The sequence below is a fragment of the Gymnogyps californianus genome, chromosome 1 (assembly GCF_018139145.2).
Source record: "Gymnogyps californianus isolate 813 chromosome 1, ASM1813914v2, whole genome shotgun sequence".
Taxonomy (NCBI): Eukaryota; Metazoa; Chordata; class Aves; order Accipitriformes; family Cathartidae; genus Gymnogyps; species Gymnogyps californianus.
Genome location: NC_059471.1, coordinates 15,872,194 through 15,887,976, shown reverse-complemented (window position 1 = coordinate 15,887,976; position 15,783 = coordinate 15,872,194). Strand labels below are relative to the sequence as shown.

Here is a 15,783-nt window from a genome sequence, read left to right as displayed (position 1 = left end):
CTGGAGGTTGACCTGACATTCAGCAGAGTACTGGGGGTGATGTTCAGTTTAAGATTAGGACACCAGAGTTTAGGTGTTTACATGAAAGCAAGTGTCCAAGTTCCCGCAGTAAGTAGAAATTTGGTCAATTGGGTGACTAACTCAGGACCTGTCTGGGTGTAGCTCCCACCAGATATGTTGAGAAGGGGCTCAGCTTGCCCACGCACAGGTGGCTCTGCTTCCACGGGACTTTTGCTGGGGGCTACTGGACCTCCCTGTCCTCATGGAGGCCAGGCAGGAAACTGTACTATGTCTTAAATGGTGTTAGAAATCTCTCTGTGAATAACTGAACTGAGCCCTAGATCCCCACACACCGCATGGGGAACACAGATAGCTGTTTCACGGGTGGAGGCTCAGATCTGAGTGTCTTAACTGGGAACTGAACCCTGCCGTGATCTGCGTATTGCCTTGGAGCCTTCTGATCCTCGAAATTTCACCACACTAAAATTGTCAATGCACAAAAAAATAGTTTTTTGATGCTGGGAGCCAAATTCCAGTATCAGTAACAGCTAGACAATGAAAGTGCGTGGTGCAACTGAGAAGACATTTTGACTTTCAGAGAGCTGGGTCTTGCCACAGTTCCTGTTATCCTTGGAGCCAGGGATTTACAGCAGCTGAGGCTTTACCTCAGTATAAGTAAACTTTAGGAACAATTGAGTATTTGCTCAGGCAGAAGTTATGGAATTTTAATTAAGTAAAGACTTGGCTATTTGCCTTGAAGTTACTCAATCAGGCGGTTGGTGGGACAGTTTCTGACTTCAGTTACATTGGTGTAAGCGTGAAGTAGTTATTTGTGTTAATGATCCATTGACAGCAAATGATTCACACCATATAAATAAAATAAAAATGTGACCTAAAACATGCTTATGGGAGGAAATACTTGAGCACAATAAACAAACTTAGACTCACTCGCACGCACTTTCCTGCAGCCTTTTATTGCCGCTTTTGTTCAGAGGGCATCTCTCTCCAGAGCACCAAATTTGGGAAGCAGGACTGTTTATCTTTTTACTTCACTCTGTCTCACTTCATTGTTCTCAAGCTTGCAGCTTTTATTAAAGTTTAAATTCTGTTTTAAAGCCAAAATGGTGAGAATGAAATTATATAATCAATATCAATGTAAAAGTAATGATATATTTATCGTAAAATAAAGAGTCTATATAGTTGAGTACTGTTGTTCTTATTGTTTATAGGGGGTTGAATTAAGAGAAAATACAGTGTACTTCCTATTTAATAATAACTGCTCTTAGACCCAACTTTTTATAGACTTTAAATGCAAATAATTTGTGCTGTGTTATAAACTGTTGTGTTTTTTGCCTTCCTGTAACTGGAACAACATACTAATTTCTACAAGTTGTGACTACTAACAGAGAGCAATCACCTCACAGACTTGTACCGAAAAGAAGAGACCATCAGCGTGGCAGGGAATGGCTGCATCCACAGTCCTCGCTTCCCCAGCAGTTACCCCAGGAACCTCCTGCTGACGTGGCGGCTCCGCTCCCCGGAGAGCACCAGGATCCAGCTGGCTTTTGATAATCAGTTTGGACTGGAGGAGCCCGAAAATGATATCTGCAGGTGAGTGGCAAGCCTTCTTGTGTCAAGGTTTGCAAAGGGCTACTTAACACAACCTTCGAGCTTAAGGATGTGGCCGTTGGCATGAGACTGCAAACCAAAACCTGAGTGTCTCTGGCCAGATCTAGGATGGCTCTGCTTGGAGGACAGACCTCCAAGGGTCCCTTCGAACCCAAATTGGTCTTTGAGTTTATAAATAAACTGAGCTGTCCTGGACTTGAAGCAGTTTTGGCAGGTTTTAGTCCTTCTATAATATTTTAAGCACAAGGCACTTCTACGCTCAAATCCAGCTACCTAACAACTCAGGTACTACTTTAATAGGATTTTGACCTCTATCACCTCTGTCATGTTTCAGCCAGGCAAAAAACATCTTTTTCAGTAGCTGGAAGACTCTGGGAGGTGTGAGTGAGTAGGTATGTGTTTATATTGCAGTATGAGGGACAGATAAAAATGCATTGAAAAATATAATTATGTTCTTCAAATTATTTGTCTTTAATGTTATTCTTCACTGGTACAGTTTCTTTCAAAACCTTTAAATATATGCCCACAAACATCAGTGTACTCTACATACTAATATATCTAATAAAGTATACTCTACTATATCCCGGTTGCTTTGGTTTCCCCTTTTAAGCAAAAGCGACCATAAGCTCAGTTGATCTGGCTGATTAACCCAGGTGGATAAACTGCTTTGCATTAGCAGAGCACAGAGGTGAATCTTGCCACCATTCACTAAAACAGTATAAATCCATGGGGTTTTTTTTTTATATTTCCTTTATTCAGCTATCTGGTTTGTGGGAGAGAGCAGGCTCAAGATTCCCTTGCACTCTGAAAGGCAGATTGCTGTGATGCTACTTACATAAAACGCTCAAGTCTCAGCTTCCAGCTCTCTGCCTGATCATGTTGTTACTTATGCCTTATCTCTGCAGAGATCTGAGTTGTTAGGATTTCTGCACACCCAGCTTCTGCTTATCTTATCTCCTTTGTCAATTAATTTGCATTTATAGGGTTTGGCAGCTCTGCGGGGTTTTACAGGGTGGATTTTTTTTTCATTTTGCTTTGTTAATTTTCTACATTACTGAGAGAGAAACATTTCTGCAGGTTTGCTTTCCATTTAGTAATGAACGAATGAAGCCTGAAACTGGCTCTCCTTGCATGTGCCTTAATGGTCTTGGCAGCTGCTGATCTGGTGCTGTTGGTCCGAGATCAGCAGCAGAGTCAGTAATGACAGTTACCTCCTAGCACCGTAAACGCTTTCCCAGATTGAGAGCCTAATGCATACAGAAGCAGCCTGTTAATATTTACATAGTGGATAAACTGTGGCTGACCTTAAAGCATTGCAACTTTGAAACAGAGGACTAATTTACTGTGGAAAAAAAGATGAAGTATTCTCTGTCAAAAGCCCTTAACGGTGGTGGCACGATGAGGGGAAGTCAAGCTGTTACCGACATTATGGGTTTGGACCGTCTTGGAAGACAGTCCGCCCGCTTCTTCCAGAGCAGCTGATTTAGGATGCAGAGAGAAGCAAAGACCTTCCATCATCCATAGTGTCTATAGAAGCTGCAGAAATATCACATTCTTTTCTGCAATAAAGCTTTCCCTGGAATTCCTGGAAGACCTTTATTTGTGTAGTATTACTTCCAGAGTGAGGAATTTCTCGGGCAGACAGCTCGTGATGGCTTTAAGCCCGTTAAGTACTGGGTGCATAGTTAGATTTTTTGCTAATGCTCAATATGTTTTTCAAAACTAGGTCCTTTTTGCAACTTTAGTCCCTGACAATCCCTGCAGTGCTGCTTTAGAGAGACAGCCAGGCATGTTTTAATTGAAATGAATGCTGAGAGCTGAGCATGTGCTTGAATGCTGTGCATATTGGACGAGTAATTCAGGACCTCTGCACCTTACCTTCCTTTTGTACTTGCTTTTGACCTTATGCTTTTTTTCCAGAAACTTCCTAGTGTTTTCTTTCAATTTTTCATTAATGCTAATTATTGTAATTTGCATACTATTAAGACTGAACTGATTGAAATTCATTCAGACTGAGGAACGAAAAGGTATACTTTAGCAGAGCTGTTTCAGAAGGAGGGGAAATATTCAAGGTTTTACAGAATTTTCTAGAAGTGGTGTTAGCATTTCCACAGGCACTTGATAAGAGATGATTCTGAAAAGCAATTAAATTACCCAGCCTCTGAGGCCCCTTGGATGCACAGAAACAACCGAGATAGCACCTACTTCCATGATCATTGCAGCAAAGGCTCTGCTGTTGAAAGCAGACGTAATCCCTGAAAGCCCATGGACTTGCCCCATTTTTGCTAGCAGTTAGTCTGGCTCCTGGCCTCAAAAAGTGGGGAGGCCAGTCAGGACAATTTTCACCAAAGCCTACAAGGCTATCTTATGCTGAAAACTCTGCAACCCCTTGTGTTACAATAAGCATCACTGGCTGTCGTGCTGCCTGGGGAGCAGTGGTGGATGCTCGCGCAGGCAGTGCAGAGCTCTGCCCGGGGTACCACGTCCATCACCATGAGGGAGTAGGAGCAGAGGATGGTGGAGAGAGCCTGAGACAAGTTTACCTCTGTCTGGAACTAAACTTTGTCGTGTTACAAAAAATGTATGTTTCAGCAGAGTGTGGGCAGATTTAAGTGATTTGGTTATGGCGAACCTGTTATTTTGTGTTCTGTGCGATTTGGGGTTGGTGAATATAAAAGCAGCAGTGCTCATATTCTCAAGCCGCATAGTACTTGCATTTTTTTCACATGGACTCTCAGCAGAAAAAGAAAAGCAGGTCTGTTATTTACAGAGCTATTCAGCTCCCACAACTGGGCAGGGAGGCGGGCGCTTGGCCCTCAGACGCAGGGGTGGGGAGCAGCACATTGCTAGTAAGAATCGGTTAACAGTGTTAAACTCCCTCTTTGGAGGGAGCACATGCTTTGATAATAAAAACCTTTCCTGGTAAAGACCTCCAAAGTTTTAAGGCTTAACTGTACCGTGAGGATGGCTGCTCTCCCCATCTCTCCTTGCCTGCACTCAACCTGCCCCTCTTGTCATCACCTCTCCCTTGCTGGCCACAATGTGTGGGGCCTAATTCTGGCTCCACAGATATTGATGGACTGTTTTTCTCATAGATGTAGTAAGATCAGGACCTTATTCTCTGCCTTCCTTATTCTCCAGCTCAATAAATGAACTCAATAAATGACCCAAGCGAGCAAATATGCAGGCTGTGGCAGTGAGTGCTGTCACTGTGTTCTCTCATGCCTGGCATTTAGTGTCTGCTGCTCCTGGCAGAGCCCTCTTTGGGCTCGGGGCACCGCGACTGTGGCACGGGTGCCTGGCCAAGGTGTGACCTTGCACAGGGCAAGACGTGCTGTTACTTTTCCCCTGGTGACAGCACCCACGCAAACAGCGGAGGAGTCCCCGCCAGAGCACACAGAGTGCCAGCCTGCCCTTTTCTGCTTGAAAGCTTGAAATGAGTCTTTCCAAACATCTAGCAGGAGCACTGTGCCACCTGCAAAGAAGGTCCTAAAAAGCAGCTTCCAGCAGCATGCACTGCCCTGTGTCCCTCCAGCATCTCCCTTTGCTCCTGGCACGGCGGCAGCCCGGCTCCAGCCCTCCGACAGGCGCAGCAGGCGGGAGCTGGCGGCTGCTGCTGCAGGGAGTTGGGGGACCACCAGAAAGTGCACAAGTGCTTGCAGCTGCTCAGCTTGGGCAGCCTGCCTTAAATAATATTTTATCAGGTCTCTAAATTATTTATCCACCACATGAAACGCAATGCGTATGCTTACTGTGTACTAAGCACATGCAAGTGCCTCTCATTGTTATTTTAACGTGGTAGAAAATACTGTCTGTCATGTTCCAGGAGCCCAAAAATCAGCCATTTGAGCACTCAGGCAGTAGCTTGCAGCTTAGTGTATTTTGTGCTACATGAGCATGTCCACCATTTGTAATATTTAATCTGATTTTTTGCAGTGGAGAATGGGGTACAGTTGTCTTTGTGTCTCCAGCTGCGCTCCTGTCTATTTGCAACCATCTTCTATAACCAGAGTTAGCAAAAACTAATCCTTCAAACTGGTTCCCAGGTATGACTTTGTGGAAGTGGAAGATATATCAGAGACCAGCACGGTTATACGAGGACGGTGGTGTGGACACAAGGAAGTACCTCCAAGAATAACATCAAGAACAAATCAGATAAAGATAACCTTCAAATCTGATGACTACTTTGTGGCTAAACCTGGATTCAAGATTTGTTACTCTCTTGTGGTAAGTCACCTAGCTGTGTCATGGGTGAGAGACAGATTGTAGTGTAAAAGAGCATCAGTACTTGAAGGCTGGATAGTGTAGCTAACTGCATTGGATCAAAACACTAATTGACTGAAAGTATTTTCATTCCAGCAACTACATTAATACAGATCAAAGTATTTTTGACATCCTGTCATTAAATATAAAATAAAGTCAAGTCCAGGCCAAGATTTACAATAATAATATATTTCAGAAACACTAACACTTTCTACACTGAGGCTGCACTGCCAGTGCCTTGACAGATGCTGCAGAAATAGCAGAGAAATGGCTGCTCTATGAACTCCTTTTTTATGTTCATTTGAGGTCAAATAAAAATACCTTGAAGGGTTATGGCTGTGATTCTGAGTTAGATGCAGAGTAGTTTATTCTACATGCAATAAAATTCTACATGCAAGACAATGTGCTAAGGCTCAGGCTGTATTTTTAACCATGTATAAACATACCTCTTTGCATATGCGGTGGCATTAGCAGTGTATCATGTAATGCTTCAATGAGATGAAAACCTCTTTTTTTTATTTTGGTTTTGTCTTTAAGGAGCAGGAATGCTCATTGCTCTAAGTAGATTTTGATACAAATATGTATTCCTTTGTATTGTCCTGATTAATATTATAATGCTTTTGGTGCAGTGTAGCTCGAAAGAGGCAGATTTTGCAAACACTCAGGAAATGGTAAGCATTAATTTATTTTACTGTCATCATTATATTTTCATATCCATCACACTTCTTATTCCCTTTTTATTCAAGCCACTGTTATTTAACAAGAATAAGAAAGCCTGGAATAACAATAATGTTAATGCTGTAACAGGAGAGATCCACTGTTTAAGTCATTTTACTTCAACCTCTCGGCTTTGCATGCATGTATGCCTATGTATGCTAAAGAGTCCGTAAACAGCACATTGTCAAGACAACTCTAAAGCTATAAAGGCTGTGCTCCCTTGCATTTAAATTGTTAGGCTGCTAGTGGAGTAAGGCATTGCACTGTGAGTAAATCCTGAGCTCTAATTTACTCTAATTTGAAGGTAATCTACTAAAACTAAAATTTAGGCAGAACAGTCTATGAAAGACCACTGGGCATAAAAATGAGGCAGTGAAGCAGCTTCTCTTTACACTGCTTGTATTTCAGTGCAGCCACAAAAACTCTGCTGCATTTAGCAAGCTTTATTCCAGACCACGTACAGCTAGTCTGATAGTATTAGGCTTTCCAAAAATGAATGTTATCACTCAAAACACAGGACTCCCTGCACTAGAAAGTTCAAAAAAGGCTACTGTATTTATCTAATTTCAAAAATATGAGTAAACAGAGAATTTTACAGTCTAGCAAATCTATTCAGAAGAATACTCTCCAAGTGCACTCTCTGAATGAAATACTATTTTATTTCTGACAAGAGAACTGTGCAGGTGATTAGTGACATTTGCGAGATGGGGGATGATATGTACTTAGCTGGTCTTCAGATTCCAAACCGTCCAACCTAAAACTGCAGGATTAATATTCAGCAGAGTCAGCCCTTATTCGATAGTCCCCACAGTCACTTAGAGCTCAGTTCATAGATATGCTGAGCACTGCTGACCCCTGAAGGTTGAACTCATTGTGCGTTTCTAGGTGGCAAACCAGGGAACATTAATGAAGCATGCAAAAACATATGGTATTTTGTATCAGATGAAATGAAAGACCTTTACATTGCTTTTTTTCTTTCCTTTGTAACCTTCTCCAAGACAAGGCTACTTCTGGGGGCTTTCGTGGAAAATGGTGCACAAGATATGTGCAAATCTTTAACTCCTTTGTTTTTCCTTATATTTGGATTTTGGATCTGCATGGCAGTTGTTTATTTGTATACCAAACTCCGACTGATAATTTTCCAGAGAAAACTGAAGCAAACGATTTGGAGAGTTCACTTGAGTTTATTGATCACCTGCACCTCCTGAGCGTGGTGCCAGAATGGCTGGGTGAATTTCTCCCCGTTACGCATGCAGCCAAACAGCCTCGCAGCCTTGCTCTCTAGCCTTCTCATTTATGAATCTTCAAGGAAGTCAGTTAAGTTCACTTCATTTGATGCAGATCAAGTTTTTACTTAGTTCAGCACTCTGTATGAGGCACAAATGAGGCACTGCAGAGCTTAGCAGAAACATACTTCATTATCTTCATGTACTTGTGTTTTTGCATTAACTTCACATTTCAGTACCATTTAGAGAAACAAAAAGGGATTATTTTTCTAGAGAAGACATAAATTAGACTTGTGTCCATGAAAATCGCGTTTGCCCTTGTAAAACGAGGCATGCAAAGTAAGCAACTCATGTAAGATGAAGGGGCTCGATCACTCAGGACGGTGGGATTAGAATTCAAACTAACTCTGGAAAATTAGACTGGAAAAAATACAAGGATGATCTTTAGCAGGGCAAGGTTGAAAGCCATACAGATGCATGGGAGTAATTAACTGTCCCAATATAAGATAAGGGACAATGGGCGAGGGAGCAGATCTGTGAAATAGTCTGACCATCTAAACACAGCATTTAGCAACTTTTGCTTGCCAAGGCTGGCTCGCTCCAGCTTCCTTCTCCTCCTCTCCTCGCACCCTCTGCCTCTTGGCACCTCTGCCTCTGCCCTCCCCTCTGTGGGTCTGAGGGACTAGGAAGGCTGGAGGGGGAGCAGTGAGGGTGGTTTTGGAGGGAAGGGGCAGATCCAACATGCTGCTGCCTGTTGCCTGTCTCATGTTGCCTGTCCATCTGCTCTTTCCCCATGAAGCAGTAGGACTCCCTGGGGTGGGAGCTCCAGGGTGGACCTGACTCCAGGAGCTTATTAGTGAGTTGAGTGTGCCCCACTGCTTATCCCAAGTTTAATAAGAGTCAAAAGTGTCCTAACGTGGCTGGAAAAAGTCACTCCTAGTCTGTGCTGTCTGTGATGGTACAGAAGTAGGTAAGTATGTGAAGCTGGTGGCTAGTGTCTACAGACTCTTCGCATTCAAAGCCCCCAGTTGTAGCTGTGCAGTTTGTTGGCTTAGCCTGGGTGTCCACACAGAGAAATTACTCCCTCAAACCTCTTGAAAAATTGTCTTTTCCTTCAAGCTTCACAGACCTAGAGCAAAAATGGTCTGGAGCAAGCCCTGGACAGCTATTAGCCATGAGCCTCACTTAGCTGCAAATTTGTTTGAAATTCCTCCCTGCCATTATCACTTAAAGTGCTTATTTCTCAAACTTTTTTTTTTTTTTTTTGCTTTTCTTGATTGAGTTACCTTAGAAACATTAATTTGCAGTATAGAAGGCACTGAGGTATTCCAGTCTTTTTTTTTCAGGTTATATAATTTCTTACTCTAAGGACATAGTGTTTCACAACAAACACTGTAGAAATATGTGATACAGAGGAAGATAAGTAATATTAGGCTACTTACTTACTTACACAGTTGCTAGAGGGGAGGTAGGTGCTGTCATGAGAAAGGCCCCTGGGTTCCACACCTTGAAGTAGGTGATGTGAATATTTCACATCATTGCCACAAATATAAAATTTCATTCTCCTGCTGCTTGCAGTGCAGTTACCTCAACTGAGGGATCTTACATGTAGCAAGTAAGTATTCAATAATTACTAAAAATACTGCATCAATTATATTGAGATGCAGGAATGTAAATTAAGTTACACTGTTACACATGGAAATAATCTTTGCTTGACTGAAGTCATTTTATGCAATCCCCTTTTTCATTCTGAAGTGAAATTCTTCCAATGTCCTAATTCTGGAAGGGAATGTTAACAAGGTTGGACCTCCTGTTTTACAAGTACATTAGCGTGGACATTTACTAAAATAATCTAGAAACTCATTCAGGAACGTGTTCCAACAATAAAGGTGAATGTTTTGAATTAAAATTCCCAACCCTGCATCTAATTTCATTTTAATGAGACAACTAGAAAATGTTGGATTCCATTTGCTAATTAAAAACATTATTTTAAGTTTATTGTAAAAGGCACATATTTGTTATACATTTATAACAATAAATTGTTATTGCCTTACTAATTGTTTCATTAATCCTAAATGAAATCCATATTTTGGAACTTTGACTAAAATCATTATTGGAAACAAGGGCTACAAAAAAGCTAGGAATGTGTGTATATGTATATGTATGAACATGCATATAAACAAAGATGTAAGGTTAAAAAAATATATATTTACATATACATCTTTTTACTTATATTCACATATATATGTGCTTTTACCTTTCTTTTCTTTATAATATAATTCATGACTAGGAAACATCACATGACATTAAGAGCAATCTTTACTTATTTGGGAATTGTAAACCAACAGTGGTGGACATGTGCTAAACAGGAGAACATAAGTGCATTTGTCCCAGGATAAACTTACGTGTCAAAATGTATATCAGTGTGTTAGATCATGAGTAGTTTTTGCTTGTTTGAAATGACATTTTTTGAATGAAGGAGCCATAAAGAAATTAATGGAATGGAGGGGGGGTGGAACTTTGGGGTTGGATCTATCATGTGGAATTTTACAGAGAAGTAGCTTTCTGCTAAAAACCCAGGCTATAGGTCACCACCCATATGATCAAAAAAAGAGCATTGGTCACAAAGTGGGGTAAGACACCACAGTCAGTCTAATAAAATTTAATTACTTTCCCATGCAAAAAATATTGACCAGTCAAAGTTAGTTCAAACACTAAACTTAAACTCTTTGATACTTGCCTGTTAAGCTCACAAGAAAACACCAAAAATTCGAAGCACAATCAGAAAATGAAAATGGGCAGAATAAGAACCTGATCCTGATACTGGTACTCACAGACAGTCACTCTGAATTAAGCGACTGGCTCCCTCTATTTTACCAGATTTGTTTGCACAAGTAGTGCCACACCAGGCTGCAGTTCTTTTAAATGAGTCAATAAATAAACTCCCTTGTAAGGGTTAACATGATCACAAAAAGATTCAGCCACCAGTGTGAATACAGATTCATAAAGACCATAAAGGATGATTAATTCTTTATCCCCGGCCACAGAGCTGAATCCAGCCCGGAAGCTGCATGAGTCTGCTGCTGTGCTTCTGTTTTAGCTTGTCACTTCTTTCACAGAATAGACATTTCATTTCTGTCTCCAAGAGAAAATATTCTGCCTGAAAACCCGTATAATATATCTCATGTGACAACAGGCGTGATAATGGTGCATGAATACTTTCCCTGCTTTTAGATAATCCACAGAAGGAATCCCAGTAAATTGCTGGGGGTACAAAAGGAGAGGAATGGGGTGGGGGGGAATGTCTTGGTTAATAAAGTGGTTGAACATGAAATAGATCTCACGATGAAGAAGCAAGAACTTACACGTGGAAGCTTTAACAGTTGTTCTTCTGCTACTCTTTCTCTGATTTCGGTTTTGATTGCCTGTCTCTGCTAGACAGCAAAGATTTTTTATAAATACAACCCATGTGCAAAACTCATAACAACCTATATGATAAAACTTCTATTTTCTTAAGTTCTGGCAGAAAACTATTTTCTGTGTTTTTGCTCAAGGCGTACCATCCTCATAAAATTATCAGCCAGAGGCTCATCTTTCAGGAGAGAAGTAATTAAGTCCTTTCTAATTAGATAAAACTTGCTCAAAATCTTTAACATTCCTTCCCCAACTTCATTAAGCAGAGGATTTAAGAGATTATCTATGCACAATTTTATTTTATTTTTTTACTTTGGAAGGTGTTACAATGTTTTAAAAAGCAACATAAAATGACAGCATGTTGAAAACAGAGATTGTGCCTCAGTGTATCTTGAGACATGGAGCATCTCAGAGTAATTTTGTATGGGGAGGAGGAATGCTTTCCATTTAATGAAGGTTCCTGAGAATGGAGCAAGCCTCAACCTGCTGCTTAATTCATCTTACAGGACCTAACCTGTCCTTCAGCAGGGTTTGATGAAGAAAGGAAGGTGGCATGGGAGACAAGCCAAGCAGTGTGGTAGGCAGGGACGTTCCAGTTTTCCCAGCACTCAGAGCAAAACAAAAGATAGTGAAGGATACAAAAGAAGCAAAACTGGGAGTCAGATAGCTCAGCAATAAGGAAACGGCATACTTGGGTTCAGAAAGCACGTCTGGACGAGCAGTTTCACAGGTAGCATTGGCTGCTCCAGGGGCAGCCAAAGTTCCTAATTAAAAGATTCATTCCAACGTTTGCATCTAACCAAGAGCTATTTCTCCCTCCAACATCCTATCACACCTTCCAAAACCCCAAACCTTTACTGCCTAACTCCTAAGTCTTGCCCGCCCCATCTCCTCAGGTGGAAAACCTTGCAGGTTTTCAAGCCTGAGACCCACCAGCTGAATGCAGCGTGTGAGTCAGAGGGAGCCTGGGGGCTGCAGCCAAAGCTATGACCTGACCTGGCCCAACACTTCACAATCAGTTGTCCCAGACTGCGTCTTCTCCCAGTTTTCCCTAGACTGTGGTCTAACATAGTCCTTCTCTTGGCAGGTCTCTTCTGAAGAGTCTGAGACTCTTGTCTCAGACACAAAGATTGGTCCCAATCCTTCTACTATCTAACTCTCTGAATTTTAAATTTCATTAGGAGTCTCCCTGTCTTGTGTCCTAATTTCTAAAGCCATTTATAAGTCAGAGATGACACTGATAAGAGAGTGGTGAACAAAAGTAAGTTTCAGGAAGAAGAGGAATCACCTACCAGCTTGGCATCAGAGGATGCTACAAGTACTAGAGGGAAGGACTGATATAGGATCATCCAGGAACGGCAATGAAACAGTGGCAGCAGCAAAACAAGGGAGGAGAGTTAAGTATAGTCCAAATTCAGAAATACAGGTAATTGTGGGTAAGGCAAGCACACACAGTGGAAGAGGCAAGTCCACAGAGAGAGAGAAGGCAGCAGAAGTGCCAAAACACAATGGTCAGAGAGGCAGAAGAAGCCCCAAACAAGCAAAGATTCTTGAAAGCTGAAAACAAAAGTAAAAAAGCCAAAAGACAGAGAGGGTGTGACTGACAATACTGAACTTAGAAAACACATCATGAAAGATGAGGAAGAAGCAGCCTTCCCTCTTTACCAGGAAGATGTCCATCTGTCACTTGTTCATTACAGTAACATGAAAGCAGTTTCAGTTGGACTGAAAAAGGGTGAATGGCAATTAAGGAAACATTTTTAAACAAGGGAATGAAGGGAAGGAGGGATTTGTGTAAACCAGAGGAGTTGTGGCAGCATGGTTAGGAAGGAAAGGAGGCAAATGAATCGGAGATTTTAAACAGGCAGTGGACCTGAAATAGGAAAGACTGGGTCTAGGAGAGGAGGGAGGGCAGGGGTGGATGGGGTAGAAAGCAGGGCAAAAGTAGGACCATTTCACTACATCAGCCTCTTTTGGCAAAACCTGTGACTGTGAACTTGAGGAGTAGTAGGGCTGGGTCTGGGGATGTTTCAAAACTGAAAAGAGTCAGCCGGGAACATGGGTGAGGAATTGAGTTATGTCCAGGGAAATACAGACCTTCTGGCAAGGAATATACCAAAACCAGTAAGCACACAGAAGTTCCTGGAAGCTGTCAGACTTCAACTGATAAAATGATTGTTTTAATCAGAAAGGAAAATAGACCTTAGTGTCTTTGTTTTCCCAGCTGCAAGCATGTGTGCCTGGTAGTTTTGTTGTTTGAACAGCATGGTGGAGAACTGGCCATTTGCTCTCCTCCGTCCCTGATTTGTTGACAGCTCAGTTAAAGTGTGGCTCCTTTGCAGGACGTTGTCATCAATCTGTCTGAACATAACAGCAATCCTGTTGATGTCCAATTCCTGTTGAAAACGCTACATCTTTAATTCAGTAGTGTGTTATGCACTGTTTGAGAATTCACCAAAGTTGTGGCGGTGGCCAAGGACAAGGAAATGTAGCACTTTACATCTTCAAAGGATTATACAAACACAAGCGTGTTATTTTCAAATCCAGTATCCTCTCCCAAATAGTTGACTCTAACAAGACTTAGAGGCATTGTTCATTTAGGACAGCTTTAGATTTTGAAGGACTGCATTTCCTGCTGGCAGTACTTACCTGTTTTAAGAATTCCTGAGGAAGTTAGTGACCCACAGGAAATTCCTATTTTTCCAAGGTAAGTTAGAGATACAAAGACAAAAACAGTAAAAGACCATCATGTGCAGTACAAGAGGGTTACCCATGTTAGACAAAAAAAAAAAAAATCATAGTTTATTCTTTGTAGAAGCTCAAAAGCCTTATTCAACATCAACATGATTTCTTGCAAAATACAGCAGAAGCAAACTGGAAGATGCAAATCCCAAGAAGCATGCAGCCATATTAGTAATGAGATCAAACAACTACATAGGGTGTAAGAATAGCAGATAAGGGCCACAGGACTGTTGCAGTTGTTGGGAAGTGTGTAATACTGGCAGAATAGTGACTTTGTTTTTTTAATTAAATGAATGAAGGGAACCCCAGTCTCATAGCAACTGGCCATGATCTTGCCACGGTACTTGGCTAAGTGACAGGATATGTGAAGATTCATGGTGAGTTGTCTGTCCCTTCAGCTTGCACGCCCATGCTGCTTCCTGGTTCATAATCGGTTTCTAGTCCTAACATAGCTGGATACATAAAAAAATTCTATATGAAGGCTAATCTTTTCCCTGTTCTTCAAATGTCAGTTAGGGTCAAGCAATCTCTGTTAAATAAAAATACAGAGTACACTACAAGTAGACTTCCAGTGAGCCAGAGTTCATTAATTACTGGTCAGTGGCAAAATTGTGCTATTGGACAAGTAGGAAGTGAAACCCATCCCCAAACTTGTGGGAAAAATCTTAAGTAACCATTGATAATTAGAGAAATAGATCAATGATTCGTAACACTCTGGAAGTCTTGTGAATGAGTGGTGGTTAAAAAGTGGATGGAGGATATTCAAGATATTTTTGTATTAAAACTACTCTGGGCAAATCAATTAGTTTTAAAAAGGATTTATTTCGGGCTTTTTTTAGAGCTTGCCAGTCTTAAAATCAGTAATGCTACTTACCATGTATGTTGGACAGCTTTTTCAGGGTTTCCATAAAGCAATATTCTTAATTAACATTACACATGTCCTGGTTTCGGCTGGGATAGAGTTAATTTTCTTCTTAGTAGCTGGCACAGTGCAGTGTTTTGGATTTAGTGTGAGAATAATGTTGATAACACACTGATGTTTTAGTTGTTGCTAAGTAGCGCTTATTCTAAGTCAAGGATTTTCAGTTTCCCATGCTCTGCCAGCAAGCAGGTGTGCAAGAAGCTGGGAGGGCGCAGAGCCGGGGCAGCTGACCCGAACTAGCCAAAGTGAGCCACTAGTAAGCGGCTTTTTTTTGAGTATTTCTTCTGTACAGGGGCAACTGATACCGGCATGGGTTGGTTCTCTGATTCAGCGGCAGTGCCTGTCGCAGGGATTGGAGCAACCGCAGTGCCTGTCGCCAGGGTTGGCGTGGCTGCAGTGCCTGTCACCGGGGCTGGAGTAGCAGTGCCTGTCATTTTGTTGTCAGATCCAGAGACCTTCTCTTCCCCTTGAGGGGACTGAGTAGTGTTGAACAGGGCTCAGTAGGCATGGGCCAGGGCCCAGCACATTGCAGTGATTTGTGTCTCCCTGGAATTGTTGGGGTGACAGCATACTTTTTCCAAATGTTCTACTAGTTTTTCAGGATTCTGCATTTGTTCAAGGGTGAAGTTCCAAAACACTGGAGGTGCCTGCTGTCCTAGGCATTTGCCCATGCTACCCCACACACCCTGCCACTCATAACTCTCCAGCCTTGGGGCAGATCTCTGGGTGATAAGCAGCACCACGCAGCTGCTCGCTCACTCCTCCCCCCTCCCAGTGGGATGGGGAGAAGAATCAAAAACCAAGAAGTAAAACTCGTGGGTTGAGATAAGAACAGTTTCATAACTAAAGTAAAATAAAATATAATACTAA

General features: G+C 41.8%; 1 protein-coding gene across 5 annotated transcripts in view; it reads left to right on the top strand.

Annotated features, from left to right (window-relative positions):
* Positions 1 to 15,783, top strand: part of PDGFD (platelet derived growth factor D) — a 152,271-nt gene that overhangs the window by 85,416 nt on the left and 51,072 nt on the right. For 2 of the 5 annotated variants that reach the window (XM_050907999.1, XM_050907981.1), the window contains exons 2-3: positions 1,407 to 1,611; positions 5,676 to 5,856. In XM_050907999.1, the coding sequence (XP_050763956.1) occupies positions 1,407 to 1,611; positions 5,676 to 5,856 (386 nt within the window). Of the gene's footprint in view, positions 1 to 1,406; positions 1,612 to 5,675; positions 5,857 to 6,521; positions 6,564 to 15,783 lie in introns of all 5 variants that reach the window. The other 3 variants (XM_050907972.1, XM_050907964.1, XM_050907991.1) reach the window with 3 other exon arrangements.